The following is a 20,757-nucleotide window of genomic DNA, read 5'->3' as shown; positions in this document are numbered from 1 at the left end:
TTAATATGTTTAAATTATAAATAATATTAATGATATATAGATATACAATAACTAATACTAAAATATAAAATATGTACCAACTCGATATGTTATTGACTTACTAATCGTGGTATTTTCTTTGTATTGCCTTCCTCTTTCAGTATGGGTAACCACATCCTACTGCATTCTACCGAGGAATTTGCGACACAATTGGTTTCATTTAGCATAATTAGAGCCGCTTCTTTGATTTTTCTCTTTTTAATATCTGATTCTTTCAGGACTATACTTGAATCTCTCCACTGAACTCTATGTTCATTATCCCATGCGTGTTGACATTTGAGATCTATCAAATTCTCTATTTTTAATACAAGACTGATGTTCACTTATTCTAACGTTTAATGGTCTTGATGTTTCACCTAGATAAAATTGTTCGCATTCACAAGGTATTTTATAAATGTAATTCTTTGTTCTTTCTTGTTCATTGTTAGGTTTAGTGTTAGATAGAATAGATATCAATGTGTTTGTTGTTTTGTATGTTGTTGAAATGTTGAATTTATTTCCTATTGTTTTAAGTTTCTCGGATAGTCCTTTTAGATATGGTACTGATATTTTCCTCCTATTATTTCTTGTGAATGTTGTAGGATCCCTTTCTAAGTTCTTGTGACGGATATTCTTGAGTTGGAGTTGATTTCATGTAATCGAATGAACTATCTTTCAGTAAAGTCATCCCAGGAACGCAACTCATAAATATTGGCAATATCATTTTAAAGTCTTCTACTTTAAAATGTATAATATATGTCTGAATTGCCAATATAAATGTGTCAGATTAAATAAATTATTAGAAGAATATTTTACTTAGCAACAACATTTTTTTTGTTTATTTTAGTAGTATTTTGTATTTTGACAACGACACCCGATTTGGGCGTCGAAACGTTAATAAAATTATTTTTTCAATTTAATTGTGGCTTATTTCCCATATAAATAATTAATCATAAAAATGCCACAAGGAAATAGCTTTAGAACAACATTTTTTTTTTCATTTGCCCTTTGCACTACATATCTTAGATGCAAGTAGTTTGGATCCTTCTTCTTTTAAGCGGATCCATGAACTCCAGAATCCGATCTTGCTTTTAGTAAACTTGAATAAACCGTGAGGGAGACTATTGACATTATTATTAATACACTGTACATTTCTAATTTACAAAAACCTTCAAGCTGACCGACAATTCACTATTTTTAGAGCTGGAGTACTCAACGTAAGTGTAGCATTAGAACTATCCTTATACTTAAATAATGAAAGGGATTATGCTCCTTGGGCAGCTGCTATAGAACACTTGAAGTCTTGGGCTCGAAGATTATCTGAATCTTTAGCATATAAATCCTTCCTGAAGTATATGCGACTTTTACTGACACCAGTTACCAAATATGTTGGATGGAACAAGAACAAATCACATATGGAAAAGTAAGTTTTCATTATTTTTTTTTAATTATATTTCTATTGTACTTACCTATTTAATGTCTTGTTACTGCTCAAAAAAACAATGTGAACCCTCGGTACCGGATTGATAATATGCAGACGACCAGGCCAAGAAATAAGCACAAAAGATAAATATCCAAAACCCAGATGCGAGATACTACTTGGGACATTAGATACCTCAACACAAGAAACCAAGAAATAATCCAAGTACTGAAAGAGAAACAAATGGGCTCTACGGGAAACAAAATACAAAGAAAAAGACTATCAAAATTTGGTGAATATATATGCTAATCTACAATGGAGTAACAAAAAAAAACATGACCAAAAGTATAGCCGTACTAGTACACCAAAGATACCAAAATCAGATCAAAGAGTGTCAATTGGTATCGGAAAAGATTATAACAAAAAATAAAAGAAGAAGAAAACAAAAAAAAGATAAGTAAGACCTGAACATCTAAGTATTCGGCTCAGAAAATAACAAGCATCAAACAACAAGCGAAACATTTTATGACGAATTACAAGTAGTAGTCAAACAATCAGAATAAAAATATATAGTAGACCAAGTTGAAGGGAAGATATCTTCGAATTTTATCAACTATGCAAAAAGTTAATATTTTGCATGTTAAAACACGTTTGGTTTGAGCTTAATTCCCCACCAGGTTCTTCTATACACCCCCTTATTGATTTAATAATAAGCAAACCCCTTAATTCATTTTTAGTATAAATTATTTTGTATCAGAACATTTATGTAGTATTTTTCTATTTTAGGCTTTTAAGAGGACGAGTCCTATCTGCTGCTATACTATGTGAACTAAATGAAACCATATCCGTGGCAAAAACTCATTTTCAGAACTGGATGATCCAAAACAAAAGTGTAGATCCAAATTTAAAAGAGATAATCTACTCTGCAGGAGTTAAATATGGAGGGATGAATGAATGGCAATATTGCTGGAATTTTTACAAGAACACAACAGATGGGAACGAAAAGCAAATGCTGTTGAAAGCGCTGGGGGTTGCTTCTGATCCCTGGTTATTACAAAGGTAATGATTGTAGATTGTAAATTTTAAGGAGACATTTGGTTCCATTAACGGTCCATACATGGCGAACTGAAATTATACAAAATAAGTTCTCAATCAAGTAGTACAGAAAACGACAATAAATATCGTTTAACTTCTCTGGTTACTACCCCCGTGATTTTCAAAAAATATAAATCATACGGATGTCGAAACGAAATTAAGATGAGGGAATTTTAAATAATTCACGTCCTATGGTGGTAAAAGTTCCAACGAGAAAGCTTCCTAAGTACTCTACAAAAGAGTAAATGAATTAAAAATGAACAAACATTTTCAATTTCTTTGCAATCCGAAAATGCAGTAGCATCATACTCTAGTTAAATCGGAGAGTGCAGGAAGAGTTTATACCGGTTTCGGGGATTTTTTGAAGTTATACTTCTTTAGGCGCGATTTCATTAAGGGTGAAATTTTATTAATCTGCGCGCATGCGCACACAGGCAGTATGGAGTTCGTTACTAAATGTTTTAATTTATGTATTTATCAGTCCAGAAAATGTGTGGAAAGAATATATTAGTGTTTTTAAATATATTTTTCTACAAACGTGTTAAAAATGCAATTTATAGCCCTCCATAGGAGCGTTAAAAATGCTACTTTAAAGCATTAGTGCTTTAAAATTGTTAAGGCACTGCAGTTAAAAGTGAATTGTCAAATTGTGAAACGTCAAAATATTTATATTTCATTTATTAACATTAATAGATATTAATAATACCTATTTACGAATGTTTCTTCTAAAATTTAGGAATATATTAATTTTATAATACATTTAAGTATGTAGTAATTTTCTTTACAATTTTTACTTACCTATTTGTTTTTGTTTATACCTAATATCTTGCAATATCTACCTTGTCTAGCAAGTGTCTGCGTAGGCTAGCGGTATGTGTATCTAGTTACGGACCTTTTAGTACTTGGTTCGATTCCCCCATAAGGAAATTGTTTTTGTTTATTATTAATGGTTATTGACATCTTAGATTATTATACGGACTTAAAAATGATTAAAAATAATTAAAATAATTAATCGGGATGTTGCCCAACTATTTACCGAGTTGCAAATTTATAATAATTGCCTATTTCAAAATGCACTTTTGAAATGAATTTTTCTTATGCACAAATGCAATTTCAGATTTCTTATTCATTACAATAGTTCACAAAATTTCCTGACATTCTCACGAATCCAACGCACCAAACTGCATTAAAATCCGTCTTACTGCGCCAAAAATCGACAGTAAGGCCTTTTTTTGTGCTTTAATGCCTCGACTAATTCGGCCAGAGATCGAGAGGTCGTGAGTTCGAATCCAGTGTAATCCTATACTTTTTTTTATTTTTTTGAAAGCGGTAAGCACAAAGTTAGTTTGGTGTTTAAAATAAAAATTAAAACAAACTGTTTAAAGTATATTTATTTTTAAAAAATCATATAATAGAAATATAACTTCTTACGTGCGTACAATGTACACACACATTCTTTTTTTCCCTCATCAGTAGTCCCATATCCTCGGATTGCAAAAAAATTGAAAATGTTTATACATTGTTAATTCATTTACTCTTTTGCGAAGCTTTCTCGTTGGAACTTTTACCACGCTGAGCAGATGGGACGTGAATTATTTAAAATTCCTCCATCTTAATTTCGTCTCGGCACCCGTGTGATTTAAAATTTTGGAAATCACGGGGGTAGTAACCAGAGAAGTTCTACCTGTTGTCAATCTAGTGGTGTGAGAACGATATTTATTGAAGTTATACTTCTTTACGCGCGATATGAGGGTGAATTTTTATATGTTAAAACCTACGATCCGTGCGCATGCGCATTATAACTTTGTTCTGATTGGATGTTCAAATGGCATGTCAAAAATTATCCAATATGGCAGCTGTAGCACAGCTGTGGTGTGGACGGTTGACGGTTTGGTTATGTATGGTTGTTGCGTTTTAAAATTTGTGGGAAGAGAAACAACAAAGGTTAGTTAATAGTTATACTGCCTTTTTGAAGTTATACTTCTTTAGGCGCGATTTCATTGAGGGTGAAATTTTATTAATCTGCGCGCATGCGCACACAGGCAGTATGGAGTTCGTTATTAAATGTTTTAATTTATGTATTTATCAGTCCAGAAAATGTGTGGAAAGAATATATTAGTGTTTTTAAATATATTTTTCTACAAACGTGTTAAAAATGCAATTTATAGCCCTCCATAGGAGCGTTAAAAATGCTACTTTAAAGCATTAGTGCTTTAAAATTGTTAAGGCACTGCAGTTAAAAGTGAATTGTCAAATTGTGAAACGTCAAAATATTTATATTTCATTTATTAACATTAATAGATATTAATAATACCTATTTACGAATGTTTCTTCTAAAATTTAGGAATATATTAATTTTATAATACATTTAAGTATGTAGTAATTTTCTTTACAATTTTTACTTACCTATTTGTTTTTGTTTATACCTAATATCTTGCAATATCTACCTTCTCTAGCAAGTGTCTGCGTAGGCTAGCGGTATGTGTATCTATTTACGGACCTTTTAGTATTTGGTTCGATTCCCCCATAAGGAAATTTTTTTTGTTTATTATTAATGGTTATTGACATCTTAGATTATTATACGGACTTAAAAATGATTAAAAATAATTAAAATAATCGGGATGTTGCCCAACTATTTACCGAGTTGCAAATTTATAATAATTGCCTATTTCAAAATGCACTTTTAAAATGAATTTTTCTTATGCACAAATGCAATTTCAGATTTCTTATTCATTACAATAGTTCACAAAATTTCCTGACATTCTCACGAATCCAACGCACCAAACTGCATTAAAATCCGTCTTACTGCGCCAAAAATCGACAGTAAGGCTTTTTGTGCTTCAATGCCTCGACTAATTCGGCCAGAGATCGAGAGGTCGTGAGTTCGAATCCAGTGCAATCCTATACTTTTTTTAATTTTTTTGAAAGCGGTAAGCACAAAATTAGTTTGGTGTTTAAAATAAAAATTAAAACAAACTGTTTAAAGTATATTTATTTTTAAGAAATCATATAATAGAAGTATAACTTCTTACGTGCGTACAAAGTACACATACATTCTTTTTTTTCCTCACATCAGTAGTCCCATATCCTCGGATTGCAAAAAAATTGAAAATGTTTAAAATGTTTATACATTTTTAATTCATTTACTCTTTTGCGAAGCTTTCTCGTTGGAACTTTTACCACGCTGAGCAGATGGGACGTGAATTATTTAAAATTCCTCCATCTTAATTTCGTCTCGGCATCCGTGTGATTTAAAATTTTGGAAATCACGGGGGTAGTAACCAGAGAAGTTCTACCTGTTGTCAATCTAGTGGTGTGAGAACGATATTTATTGTCTTTTTCTGTACGACTTCATTGAGAACTTATTTTGTTTCTTGGTAGATGTCTCGACGATATCCGTGGCATTTCTTTCTTTGCATTCCGGAAAGGCCTAAAGCGAAGTACCTGGTTGAATTGGAGAGAAGAGGATATGGGACTACTGATGTGGGGAAAAAATCCCCGAAACCGGTATAGACTCTTCCTGCACTCTCCGATTTAACTAGAGTATGATGCTGCTGCATTTTCGGATTGCAAAGAAATTGAAAATGTTTATACATTTTTTTTTAATTATAGAGTCAACAATTCAGCACTGTCTTCTCCACTTTCCTGTCAATTCATCTTTTTGAGGGCCAAATATCATTCTTTCAAATACCAGCAGCTTACTTATTTCCCGCTGATGTAGAGTCTGTAGGACTGATGTAGAAAGTTTCACTTCCATATGTAACAACTGGGAAAATAATTGACATGTACAGTTTTAATTTAGCTTTTTAGCAGCTTAGACCTTAATAATGATAATAGGGAGTATAATGCTCTATTCTCCTCAGCTATTATTGCTGAGACTTCTTTTTCTATGTAGTTGTCATCTGTGATTACCGCCCCCAAATATTTAAACTCTTTTACTACTTTGAAGTTATGGTTATTAATAGTTATGTTCTGCATAACTCTTGGTCTTTTATTTTTGGTTACTAGCATGTATTTCGTCTTCTCTTCATTTATTCTAAGACCTAGACTACCTGTTTCCTCATCGAGTTGTGAAAAGATATCTCACATGTCTCTTGTAGAATATGCGACTGTATCTAGATAATTGGCAAAGGCCAACAATAGTTTTGTTCCTCAATTCGCAAAACACCCTGTCAGTTCAGTTGATATTTTACTTATTGCATATTCTAAGGTCAGAGTAATATAGCAACGGTGATAACCCAAGTAGCACCGAACGGGTTTATTAAGTATTTTAAGGATGCTTTAAAACTGTAGAATAAAACTAAAATTAAAACCATTTGGTTTTTAAGTAAACCTTAAGGTTGCAATAAAACCGCTTTCAGCATAAAAGGGCCCACTCCGAAAGAGGTCAATAAAATCAAGAATAAAAACCTTAAAACTCTTAAGCAACTGATTTTAAAATTGCTGTGAAGGTGCTTTTAAAACCATATTAAAAGACAGTTTAAGTGCAGGCAGTTTTATAGCAAACTTAAAAAGGTTTCTTAAATGGAGACTTACAAGACAATTTACCATATTAAATGATTCCTTAAACCCATATACTCCATATAGGCTAACAAATTTTTACATGTGTTATGATAGGTAGATACTTATTTGTAACCATAACATAATAAAAAGTACTTGGTTATTTTGGACTGTTAAGGTAGAAAAACACTAGAGCCCCAACTTTATTAATAATGTTAACAAAAATAGGTCTAAATAACTCACGCACCCTAAAATTTCTGACTTTTGGCGATTAAAAAATAAAAATAATAAAAAAATTTAGATCCAAAAAATATTTATTTGAAAGAAAAATCTTTTTATCTACAATTTTAATGTTTTAATGTTAAAATAAATCGAATTTATGTTTTAAAGTCGCTTATTTATAATTTTTATGTAAACCTTATATTGTAATCTATCATAGCTTTCAGCATCTCCAGAAAGCAATATGGCCGAAATCCAAATAAAACTATTTGGTCTATCGACAGAGAATTGTTAAGATCAGATGGTTTTATTTTATACCTTTCCAAGAGCATATTATCCTACATAAAAGCAAGGTTGCCTTGGCATTAAAACCGTTTAGATTTAATGCTGCTGTCAATAATGCCACTCGGTTTTAATGTGAATCTAACCTAAAACGATGCGTCGTCGTAGTGCTGTGTTTGTTGTATTTTTCTTTTAAAATGACCAGTTCGTTTATATTTTAAGTACTTGCGACTTATTTCTTCCATACTAACTGTACTTCCACTTTTTACAACACACTATACCACTGTTTCGCTCTAAAACAAATGGCCGACCATTTTGGACATGAAAGAAGAGTTGATGAGTTTAGTTTTATTGTTTCTCACAAAAAAAGCATAGTTTAGTTTTTACGATAACCAAATTGATTCAGTTAAGAGCGTTTGGTTTTAATATAGCCTACTAATTGCTTTTAAGAAAGCATCTTTAAAGAAAACTAAAAAAACAGTTTTAAGGCATATGTTTTACTGACAATAGTCTTGAGATCAACTAGTTTTAATAATAGGTGTTATTAGTCATACTAGGAGAATCTTTAAAACTGCAATAAAACTAAAAGGTAACAAACTAGAATCTAATAAAACCAAACAGTCCGGAAGTTCTTCATAAAACTGATTAGTTTTAAAGTGAACTGAGAATAAACCATTTTATAACTACAATAAGACAAATTATCTATTAAGGTGAATTAGTTTTATTTGATACTCTTATTAGATACTTTAAAACTAGTGGCAAATGCTTAACAGTTTTAAAGTTTTGGCAGTATATTTTCAAGGTAACTTTAAAACCATTATCTTCTCATTTGCCACAATAAAACCTTCATAAACCTTAAATAAAATTAAAATGTTTTTATTGTGCTACTTGGGAAGGGGTCTCCTTATCAAGTCCTGATGTTATACTAAATGACATCGATGTTTTATTTCCATCTTTACCTGAGCATATGAGTTTGTCACGCACATTTGAGTTAACTCGACAAATTTTCTTAGTATTTCCATTTCTTCTAGCATTGCTAGTTGCAACAATAAAAAAGCTGCCCTGTACGTATTAATTTAAAACTTAAACTAGATTTGTTTCAAAATCTCATGAACTATGAATTCACATACCTACGCCAAAAAATTAACTGTAAAAGTATAAATTTTAATAGTTATATCATTTCTAGGTATTTAATAGAAACTCTGGATACGAACCTAGTCAAACCTGAAGATGTAAAACTGGTTCTAGAAGTAGTAGCCGCAAATCCAGAAGGAAGACTATTAGCATGGAGACACCTAAAAGCCTATTGGCCTACAATGCACTCCCTATACGGAAATAGTACAATGTTAATGGGAAATCTCATATCAGCTGTTACAGCACACTTGTCTACACCATATGATTTTTACGAAGTATGAGACTTATATAGCGTTATAAAGTTAGCGAAATGATCTTTTTATAATATTTTTTACCTATACCATAGCTAAAAAAAATCCTTATGGCTTGAGAATAATTCCTCCATTCGAAATTTTGCGTATTTTCTGTATATCAAAAGCCAATACTCATAAGCAACACTAGAAGTGTGGTTTGCGAAGCTCCCTGTGAGGTTGGCAATTTTTGTTGTGATATTCTCGATTTTTGTTTTTTATCTTACGCAGTAATTCCTCTTTCTATCTGACAGTCGTATACCTAACATTGCCATTTCCATTGGTTTTTTCTGTTGTGGTTAGTTTGTTCATATTTGCCTTAGTTAGCGTCCAGGGGCCTGATTCTAATTCATTTCGATGTCGCAATTTAATTTCGACACCGCCATGGCAGTCGCAATTTATAGCGATTCTTATTCATTTCGATATTAGTTCCAACTGGGGATATTAACGTTATCATTTTGACACTGCTCAGAATTTGGGTTGGTCCTCCTGCTTATTGGATTTATTGGCTATGCAACCACCGCAACATTTGTTGATAGTCTGGGTATTTTATCGAAAAAATGCCATTTTTGGAAAAAGTTATTTACCAGCTATTTTATTGCTAAAATCGAATCTTAGGATTGCGTATATTGGTAATATGGGGTATGACAAGTCCGTGGAAAGTGTGTTATTTTATTTATAAACAAATTAGCACTCCTAAATCTTCAATTAGTGCTCTGTAACTCCTAAAATTTTTCCTTGAAACCAAAAACACTCGAATATAAATTCACGGTACTTTAGTTCTGCACAAAGTTATTTTTTTCCGATTTCCTTCAACAAAAATTTTTCTCGGAAAATCCGAGTTTTCCCCAAAAAATCTGCAATTTTCAATTAAAATTTTAGGGAAGTAATTATTTATCAATAATTAAATAAATTGATGACATGAAAGATTTTTATAGTAGATTATATATCAGGAGGCCTGCGACAATCTAACAAATAGTTTAGAAATAATTAAAATGTTAATTAAAAAATTTCGGTCGAAATAATAACCAGAAAGATACATCAGAATAACTATGATTTTCGTATAAAAAGCACTACATATATCTATTCAACGTTCTTTACAGAATTGAAATTGGACTAGATGAGCGGTCTCAGGAATGTTATAAAGAAACAATTTTTTGCCTTATAAACAAATAGAACCCCTCAGAAAATATTAGATTAAATTAAATTAAGTTAACGCTGTTGAAAAGGGCACTGCTTCTGTGTCCTTTTCGAAGAAAAAAAAAATTGAATTGCGAGGAGTGGTTCCAGGTATAACCGGTCAAATTTGACCGGCATTTGCGACAGATTTATAAACCACAGGATTTCAATCTTTGAACCATTACCTTTTTATTCCGGTCCTCTTTGTACATACAAATTTTCATATCTTCAAGACACTCATAACAAAAAAGATTTATGTCACCAAGTTGTTTAATTATTGATAAATAATTACTTCCCTAAAATTTTAGTTGAAAATTAAAGATTTTCAAGTGCTGAACTATGTACTGTTTGGAAAACCCGAATTTTCCGAGGAAAATTTCCGCCGAAGGAAATCGGAAAAAAAATATCTATGTGCAGAATTAAATTACAGTGAATTTTTATGCGAGTATTTTTGGTTTAACGTTAAAATCTTCTGAGCTACAGAGCAATAATTGAAAAAAAGATTTCGGAGCTCTAATTTGTTTATAAACCAAATAGCACACTTTCTGCGGACTTCACTGTATACACAGTATACAATACTGGTAATAAACCTCAAGAGTGGCTGCTGTCTACATTCGTTACACTGCCAAAGAAATCCCAATGCAAAAGAATGTTCAGAACATCGAACAATATCTTTAATGAGCCATCTACTAAAGATATTTCTAAAAATCATCCACAACCGAGTTTATCAATAGTTGGAGTCAGATATTAGTAATACACAGATGGGGTTCAGAAAAGGACTAGGTACTCGAGAAGCTCTCTTCGGTTTGAATGTTCTTACACAAAGATGCCTAGACGTTAATCAAGAAGTACATGCATGTTTTATCGATTTTGAAAAAGCGTTTGACAGAGTACGCCACGATAGGCTAAGAGACATTCTTGAAAGAAAAGACATAGATAATAAAGATCTGCGAATAATTCTCAACTTATATTGGAATCAGAAAGCTAACATCAAAATAGAAAACGAGATATCAAAAGCAATAGAAATACGTAGAGGAGTAAGACAGGGATGCATTTTGTCACCACTGCTATTTAATGTATATAGTGAAAGCATCTGTCAGAAAGCCCTTTTGCAAGCAAATGAAGGAATCGTAATCAATGGAGAGGTTGTAAATAATATTCGATACGCAGACGACACTGTACTAGTTGCAAGAACAGTAGAAGAATTACAACGATTACTTACAAACATAAATATTGCTTGCAACAATTATGGCATAAACATTAATATCAAAAAACCAAGTATATGGTCTTCAGTAAAATCATGACACAACCAGCACATATTAGTATAAACGGCATTCAAATTGAAAAAGTATCAAGTTATAAATACTTGGGAACTTTAATAAACGAAACTGGAGACCAAAACAATGAAATAAAAAGACGTATCGAAATTGCCAGGGCCACCTTCATAAAGATGAGAAAATTCTTCTGCAACAGAGATATAAGCATCCCTCTACGATTAAGAATGCTAAGTGGCTACGTATTTAACACGCTATTATACGGTGTAGAGGCCTGGACTCTCAAACAGAACAACATAAAAAATATTGAAAGTTTCGAGATGTGGTGCTACCGTCGAATGCTGAAGATAAGTTGGGTTGAAAGAATCACAAATCTTGAAGTAATACGAAGGATAGGAAGAGACCCAGAAATTTTATTAACGATAAAACGAAGAAAACTCGAGTATTTGGGTCACCTGATGAGAGGTCATAAATACGCATTACTTCAAAATATAATGCAAGGAAAAATAGAAGGAAAACGGAATCCAGGCCGTAGAAGAATGTCGTGGATGCGGAATTTGAGAGAGTGGTTTGGCTGCACCACTAATGAACTTTTTAGGTCAGCTGTAAACAAAGTCAGGGTAGCCTTGATGATTTCCAATCTCCGATAGTAGTGGCACAAGAAGAAGAAGAAGAAGATTTGATTCCAGCACGTCCAGCAATAAAATATCTGGTACATAATTTTCCTTGTTTTATACTAATTTTTCCAGATTATTACCTTACATCTTTGATTGAGTTGATAATTCACATTGTGGAAATTCTCACTTATTATATTTCTTTAATACCATTTTATTTAATTCCTCCAAAACCAACAAATTTCCATAAAACCCAGCTATAATAGGTGCGTTCGCGGGTACAGTTGACAAATTGTCGCCGACAATTTCTAACCTCACTTAATATAAATAATACCGTTAATAGATAAATATACAAGGTTTAAATATACAATTTACATTTAATTAATATTAATAATTAATTATTAAATTATACTAGGTAAATATACCTTGTATATTTAACTATTAACGATATTATTTATATCATTTTGAAGTGCGCATGCGTTTTCTGACAATTTATCCAATTTTCTGACAATTTCAGGTACCCGCGAACGCAACTATTAATACCTTTTGCTTTGGTTTTCCTTGCAAGAAACAAACAAAACACATCTCCTAAACTAAACCTAACCTCGCTTTCGACCTTTCATTCATGTCCATGTCACCATAAATTTGACTGGAAATTATAATATCGACCAGTTTTATTGAGTCGCAATTAATTTCGATAAGTCGCTATTTAATGACATCATTTCGTTAGTTCAACTAAAATCCACAAGGCTCGCACAGTTGCATTTCAACGTCGCCATATTGATTGCGACTTGTTTTGAGTCGAAATCTGAATTAGGCATTCCAAATCACGTGATATAATATGGCTGCTGGATGGCGAAACTGTCATCCATAGGCGTATCGAATGTTTAAACCACTTCATATTTAATTTGCTATCACAATTTCACAAATTTCGCTACACAATTAACAAAAAAACAAAACCAAACAGGATATTCTTTACAAATTTGTCAATATTCAATGTAAACATTACATACGCCATGACCACCCCCCTTAACTGTGTCTATGGCCATGTCAGTTTAGCCATCCACCGACCACCACTGACAGTTCATTGGAATCCCTAATTAGAATCAGGGCCCAGGTTTGACGTTCATATGTTATGATTCGAAGGATGAACTGGTTGAACACTTTGCTCCTCGTAATGAGGTATTTTGCGGTTCTTCAGCACCCAACATGAGTTTTCCAAATCTTGCCATTCATTCTATTAATGCTCCATTAGTACTCCAGGTGTAATTAATAGTAGGAGTCAGCAATGACAAATTAGTTACTAAGAACCACAGATTTTGCTAACTGGTTTCTATGTTATAGGTATCAACATATTTTAATGGCATGGACGTAGGATCAGCTTCAAGGGCATTAGAGCAGAGCTTAGAAATAATTCAGTTGAATATCAACTGGGTTTCGCAGAACGAGGAAGAAGTAAACAATTGGCTTCGTAAAAATTTGAAATAGATCTAGTAAATATTAACTTTCAAAAAAGTTTTGCACCAATTCTGCGTTCGTCTCTATACTCTATGGATTTACTAGTAAGACAGTAATTATTGTTGAGTATTATGTGTTTGATTTATATTTTTAGATTAAGTGACATTTCATTAAAGTTCCTTTAACTCATATACACTTAAATTAATACATTCTGTGATAAATTTTATGCAGCAACTATCTACAATCAGTATTTAATACAGTTTCTAGTTTTCCTGCTCAGAAATAACCTTCCAAAAGATATATCTATTAGAATTAAAATTAATTTGTTCTTCTACTTTATACATATAGAGTTTTCTTATGATGATAATATGTTACTATGCATAGAACACTGTTTATTAAGACAGCACCTGAAAATTGAAAAGTTATGGAGGTTGCATCGTGAAGATATTAGCTGCCATCACTTAAGGCATACCAATGTATGATGGTACTTAGCACCTTAAGAAACTAGAAGAACTTTCTACCTTATCTAGACCTCTACATATTGTTAAACAGTCGGGTTCTTTCCATAGAACACATGATTTACTTCCTTCCATGGTTAGTTTTTACTATATTTTTGTTTTTCCTTGATCATAACCAATAATCGAAAAAACCTGAGAAATCGAAAACTTGTGGAGTTTGCGCTGTGAAGATATTAACTGCCATCACTTTAGGCATACCAGTGTATGGTACTTAGCGCCTTAAGAAACTAGAAGAACATAGGAGATCTCATGAATGACTTCTACATTATACAGACCTCTCCATATTGTTAGTCAGGATCCTTCCATAGAACACATCATCTACTTCTTTCCATAGTTAGTTTTTATTATGTTTTTGTTTTCCCTAATCATAACCAAAGTATTTAAAATATTCCAGAGATCTATTTTGATAGACTGCTTATAGACCAAGAGGCAGCGCTGAAAAATCTATTTGAAGTTACTAAAGCTAGATGTTTCACAGTTGATTACTGTGAGTGTGTAGAGAAACATACTGCGGTCGGTCAAGCGAAACGTAGAACAGGGGTTACTGAGAGGGTATCAAAGTTGCTTTCCTACGAAGGTAATTATTTCCATTTACTAAGGCTGAAAATCAGTACACACATTCTAAATTAGATATAAATAAAAGTTATTATAGTCGGTCAGCTGTATGACGGGACAGAGCCGGTCGGTCGGCCCCAATAGTCGATTGAGGAAATGAAGCATTTTGGCTCGCAATTTTTTCGTCCAGCATGGATTTACTTGAAATTTTCACAGAAGGTAGGGAATGGTCTAAGGATCATTTTATATAACATGCCGCTATCATACGCTAAAACCTTGGGGTGGTTGCCAACCCATCTCGAGGGTGGGAATTTTTTATTACATTTTAGCCATGTAATTCGATGGAAAAAGTGATTCTAAGAAAAAAATATTTTTTACATTTTCTTCGTAAAACTAACATTTTTCGAGTTATTCGCGCTTGAAAATAACAGTTTTTCGACGAAAAAATCGACTTTTTAGACGGTTTTTTGAGAATACCTCGAAAAATATGCACTTAATAAAAAAAAAACTGTAGATATTGAAATTGTATCTTTTAGTAACACAAATCAAATTCTTTTCCTATAATATCTTTAAGGCCAATACAAACCGAGATACGGCATGTTAAAAGTTAGCTTTTTTCTTCAAATACATAATTTGAAATATTCAAAGCCAAATAATGGGAAAAATTTGCATTTTTTGAGGAAAACTTAAATAATCTTTTTTCAAGTATACAAATAGGCCTTTAAAAAAAAATAATAAAAAAATTCTAGCATGAAAATTAAGCGACTTATAATCAAAAAATATCGGTACCTGCTTTTCTCTACGAAAAAGTCAGTGAAAACAACCCCCTAACTACCTTCCTAATTCAAAATTGGTCTTCGCCTTTTTGTAGTTCCTTTTATATTTATATTATCAATACACTCGAGGAGTTTGACCTATTTAAAATTTAGGAAAAATTGGAGTTTAAACAAAAATTGATTTTTTGCAATTTGGTATTTTTCACCTTTTACTTCAAAATATCTCCGAAAATACTGAAGATACGAAAAAAATTAAAAATTACTAAATTGTAGCTTTTTTAATGACTAAAAATTACCCTGTGCATAGATTTTCATTATAGTAAACAGTTAGCCAGTTATAGCTGTTTAAACCTCTATTTACCAGCAAACACCCCCTTATTCGAGCTCTTTAAACCCGCCCCAATTAAAAACTAAGGGATCTTACCGAATTTAATTTACACAGTCTTATAGCTCTTTAAAAATCCTACCAAATCATTTTTGAAGAAACTTTTTGTCGCCAAAAATGTATAGAATATTTTTAGACGTATTCTAAAAAAAGTCGATTTTTTCGTCAAAAAACTGTTATTTTCAAGCTCGAATAACTCGAAAAATGTTAGTTTTACGAAGAAAATGTAAAAAACATTTTTTTCTTATCACATTTTCCATCGAACTACATGGTTTAAAAAGTAATAAAAAATTCTCACCCCCGAGATGGGGTGGCAACCACCCCCAAGGTTTTAGCGTATGATAGCGGCATGATATAGAAAATGATCCTTAGACCATTCCCTACCTTCTGTGAAAATTTCAAGTAAATCCATGCTGGACGAAAAAATTGCGAGCCAAAATGCTTCATTTCCTCAATCGACTATTGGGGCCGACCGACCGGCTCTGTCCCGTCATACAGCTGACCGACTATAATAACTTTTATTTATATTTAATTTAGAACGTGAGTACTGATTTTCAGCCTTAATAAATGGAAATAATTACCTTCGTAGGAAAGCAACTTTGATACCCTCTCAGTAACCCCTGTTCTACGTTTCGCTTGACCGACCGCAGTATGTTTCTCTACACAATCACAGTAATCAACTGTGAAAAATTTAGATTTAGTAAATTTAAAGGGATTTTTCAGCGCTGCCTCTCCGTCTATTAGATCTTATATTTAGTTGTATGCAGCAATGGGAGAAACAAAGGAAAGCCAAATTAATACCAAAAAAATTAAAGTTGGGAAAAAACTATATAATTTAGCTAGTTCCTCTAACTCATAATCGAAGGTAAAATTGAAGGCAAAAGAGGAATGGGACGCAAGAAAATGTCCTGGCTCCGAAACGATAAGGCAATGGACAGGGATTAACGACATACAATCTCTGATATATATTGCAAGAAACAGAGAGTTAATGGAAAATGTGATCGCTAACATCCATTAGTGGATTTGCATTTGAAGAAGAAGATGTATGCTTCCAATTATTATGCCCAGCTATTTGCTTCATCAGATGCATCAGATATTTGCTAAGATTTTCATCATTCGAAGGTCCTCCATCACCAATCTTCATTCATCCAACCATCTCCTTTTGGGTCTTCCGTTAGATCTACTAAGTCCTGTACACCAATTGTTTTTCAGTTGTTTTAAGTTTTTTTCAAGATTTGAAAGGACACTCATTCCAGGATATTACAAATTCGTAACTTGTGGCCTATATTTGCAATTTCTGGACATATTAGTTAACGTTATGATTTTATTTTTACCATAAAACATCCTGGTAATAGCTATTTGTATAACAAGGGAGGAAAGTGCTACTTTTCCTCCCGAGAATGAAGTTTACTGCCCGACGCGTAGCGGAGGGCAGTAATCATTCAAGGGAGGAAAAGGCACTTTACTCCCATGTTATACATATGATTTTTCCACCTTCCTCTAATAACAAGTCATTTTTTCATTTTTACTTAATTTATTTATGTAACTAACCAACAAAATTTATTAAAACTAAAACTAACAAGTAGGTAGAATATAACTGTCAGCTGTCAAATATAAGTCAAATTATTAATGTAAACATTGTTAAATCAAAATAACAATTTACTGTTTTTTACCATTCTGCAAAATACAGAGTGTTTTATAAATAAACGTTAAAATGTATAGATACTTACGTAAAAATGTAAGATATTATACAGGGCGTCAATAAGTTATATTTCATGAATGACATACCATGACGTCACTTTTACTTTTCCTCCCTAGGGAGGAAAAATATTTTCCTCCCTAGGGAGGAAAAGTACAACTTTGCTCCCTACAATCAGGTCCGGAAAAGTATACTTTCGGTAGAGGTAGGTGGAAAATTATTTTACAGTTTAACGGTATTTTTGTCTTCCTATAATAGCCCACACCATCCGCAGTATATGTTAAATACTTTGGTTTGTGTATTCGATCTCTATATTATAATAGTTTAACAACACAATACACATATTACATTTTAATAAAACGTTTTCTGATTTTAGAAAAAAAAATAGTTTTACAAATATATTTATTATAGTTTAATGTACATATTCTTCAAACTACTGTTGTTAATTTTCCATTTTCTTGCTTTGTTACTGTAGATCAATGTGTGAATGTATTTCCTTCAATATATTTATCTGCTGAATTATATGTGATGTATATATTAGTCTGTATTATATGTTTGTACATGTAGACAGAAATATCTGAAATCGCCAAGGTCAAACTTTGGGTTACGCGACGTTGTCAGATCAATCGGGTTTCAGATTTTTTTTTATTTATTACCTGTTTCACAGTAAAACTTCCCTTTGCTTCCTCCTGCGTAAAAGTTGTGTGTGTTTTAAACATTGTGTATAATTTCACGGGATTGTGCACTTAGGGTCGATTTCTCATACCTGCGTTAATCCATGGTTCAGTTGAACGAGATTCACCGGTGAACTTCGGTTTTGTTTGGAATGTGTTTCTCATTGTGAGTGCACGTTCTACAGCTTTCGAGAAATGCCAATAATAGATGGCAAAAGGTAAAAAACTATCCCCATTTTGTACGACCTTTTTTATGCTGTTTTTGAATGAAGTTAAATTTAAGTCAAAAATGAATAACCATTTTCAATTTCGTTGCAAAACGAAAATACAGCCGAACCATATTCCAGTCCAATCAGAGAGTGCTGCAAGCACCTCTACCGGTTTCGAAACTTATTAGTCTCTCATCAGGAGGCACATATGCTGCTCTCCCTGATCCAACCAAAACAAACCCCAGCGTGCAGTCCCGAATTGCAACGAACGAAATGGCATAGATGCCCTAGCGGCAACTGCTAGCAAAAGACTAAGTTTTCACTCTAATGGCATATAACATATCCCACCAGAATGAAAACAATGGGAACCTTCTCTGGTTACACCTCCGAGGCTTCTACAATTTGCAAGCCATACGGATGCTGAGACTAAGGAAGATGAGGGAATTCTACAATTTACAATTCACGTCACATCTGCTCAGCGCGGTAAAGTTCCAACGAGACTGGTTCCCTTCATACTTACACAGAGTAAATGTAAATCAAAAATGAATAACCATTTTCAATTTCGTTGCAAAACGAAAATACAGCCGAACCATATTCCAGTCCAATCAGAGAGTGCTGCAAGCACCTCTACCGGTTTCGAAACTTATTAGTCTCTCATCAGGAGGCACATATGCTGCTCTCCCTGATCCAACCAAAACAAACCCCAGCGTGCAGTCCCGAATTGCAACGAACGAAATGGCATAGATGCCCTAGCGGCAACTGCTAGCAAAAGACTAAGTTTTCACTCTAATGGCATATAACATATCCCACCAGAATGAAAACAATGGGAACCTTCTCTGGTTACACCTCCGAGGCTTCTACAATTTGCAAGCCATACGGATGCTGAGACTAAGGAAGATGAGGGAATTCTACAATTTACAATTCACGTCACATCTGCTCAGCGCGGTAAAGTTCCAACGAGAACTTTGGAACTTTACCGCGCTGAGCAGATGTGACGTGAATTGTAAATTGTAGAATTCCCTCATCTTCCTTAGTCTCAGCATCCGTATGGCTTGCAAATTGTAGAAGCCTCGGAGGTGTAACCAGAGAAGGTTCCCATTGTTTTCATTCTGGTGGGATATGTTATATGCCATTAGAGTGAAAACTTAGTCTTTTTAAATTTAAGTATTTATGGTCAAATAGTCATTTTAATAATTATAAATAAATGTAATAAAAACAAAAATAATGTTATCGTTAGGCTTAATATAATAAAATAAGTTATATTTATATTATTACAGCGTTTCGTGTTAATACAACGCATGCGCAATCCATGAAATCATCTAAACTGGGTTCTGAAATCTTTGAACGGCCGAATTCCGGCGTTCAAGCATCGTTTAAGTTTAAACTGCCATCGGTTTTACGTGAATAGGGAACTTGCATAATTTTTTAAATATTAAAATGATATTAAAAAACATAAGGTAACATGATCTTAAAACGCTTGCATGCGAAAAAAACATATTTTTAACCCGTACACTAAAATTACGACACTTTGAAAATACTATAAAATTCAAATATCTTAGGAGGCTCTTGAACGTCCTTCTATTGGTTCGACGTCACGGGCCACGGTCAACCGGGGCTAGCAGTCGGAAACAACGCGATTAGGGTAGGTACCACGGGTATATTACATTTTATTCGTCTTTAATGGAAAATTCCTAGGTATTATTTATGTTCATCTTATATAATTATTGTAATAAGTAGTTCCCCAATCGGCTTAGTTTTAAACTGAAATTGATAAAGTTGAGTGCTACTTTGTAAAGAGTTGAAAACGCATAATATGACGGACGAGGGTTTTTCAAAAGGTCAATCTGACTAACTTACCTACCGTTGATGTCTTCATGGTGACAAATTTTATAAAAAGTAGTGAAAGCTATTCTATTGAAGAAATGCGAGGTGTCAAGGCAAATAAGTAATAGTTATTAATAAGCATGTTTAAACCGTTTATAACAATAGTTTGGTACCATTATATTATAGTATACGGTTTACCCCGTGGGTTTGATCTACCTACCTCTAATCGAAGGATTTCGTATATCCTGGAAAAGATTACGCTGTAATTTGCATTATAATAAAGAGTATATTTTATTGTAATGTTTATTAATACCTACTGGAGCCTTTCATTATTGTGTTCAAAGCCTTCTGAGAAAATATTATGGTGATTAGCAGACGTACCGATAGAACGTGTACATAGCCAACAAAATCCTTCTTTACAAAGTTAATAATACGCATAAGTAAGAAGAATCATTATTGTAATTTTACAAGTTAATATCTTTATCATGTCAGCTTATACTTACACCGCATCCCTCGGTAGACCGCAAGCTATAGTAGAAACCCGACTAGACCGCATACTATAGTAGCACCAATACTTTTTAGTTACTCTTACTTTTATTACTAAAAGTTTTGTTTATTTTTAAGTTACTTGTTT

General features: G+C 32.9%; 1 protein-coding gene across 3 annotated transcripts in view; it reads left to right on the top strand.

The window, feature by feature from the left end:
* The window catches only part of LOC114325143 (endoplasmic reticulum aminopeptidase 2-like), a 133,182-nt gene extending 119,511 nt beyond the window's left edge, over positions 1-13,671 (top strand). For all 3 annotated transcript variants that reach the window (XM_050663525.1, XM_028273097.2, XM_028273096.2), the window contains 4 exons: positions 1,220-1,441; positions 2,225-2,497; positions 8,721-8,943; positions 13,370-13,671. In XM_050663525.1, coding sequence (XP_050519482.1) covers positions 1,220-1,441; positions 2,225-2,497; positions 8,721-8,943; positions 13,370-13,513 — 862 coding nt within the window. In that variant the 3' untranslated portion in view covers positions 13,514-13,671. The remainder of the gene's footprint in view (positions 1-1,219; positions 1,442-2,224; positions 2,498-8,720; positions 8,944-13,369) is intronic.
* The last annotated feature ends 7,086 nt before the right edge of the window (positions 13,672-20,757 follow it).

This window comes from Diabrotica virgifera, chromosome 10, assembly GCF_917563875.1.
Source record: "Diabrotica virgifera virgifera chromosome 10, PGI_DIABVI_V3a".
Taxonomy (NCBI): Eukaryota; Metazoa; Arthropoda; class Insecta; order Coleoptera; family Chrysomelidae; genus Diabrotica; species Diabrotica virgifera.
Note: the sequence above shows the minus strand (reverse complement) of the source record. Positions and strands in the feature narration are given on the sequence as shown.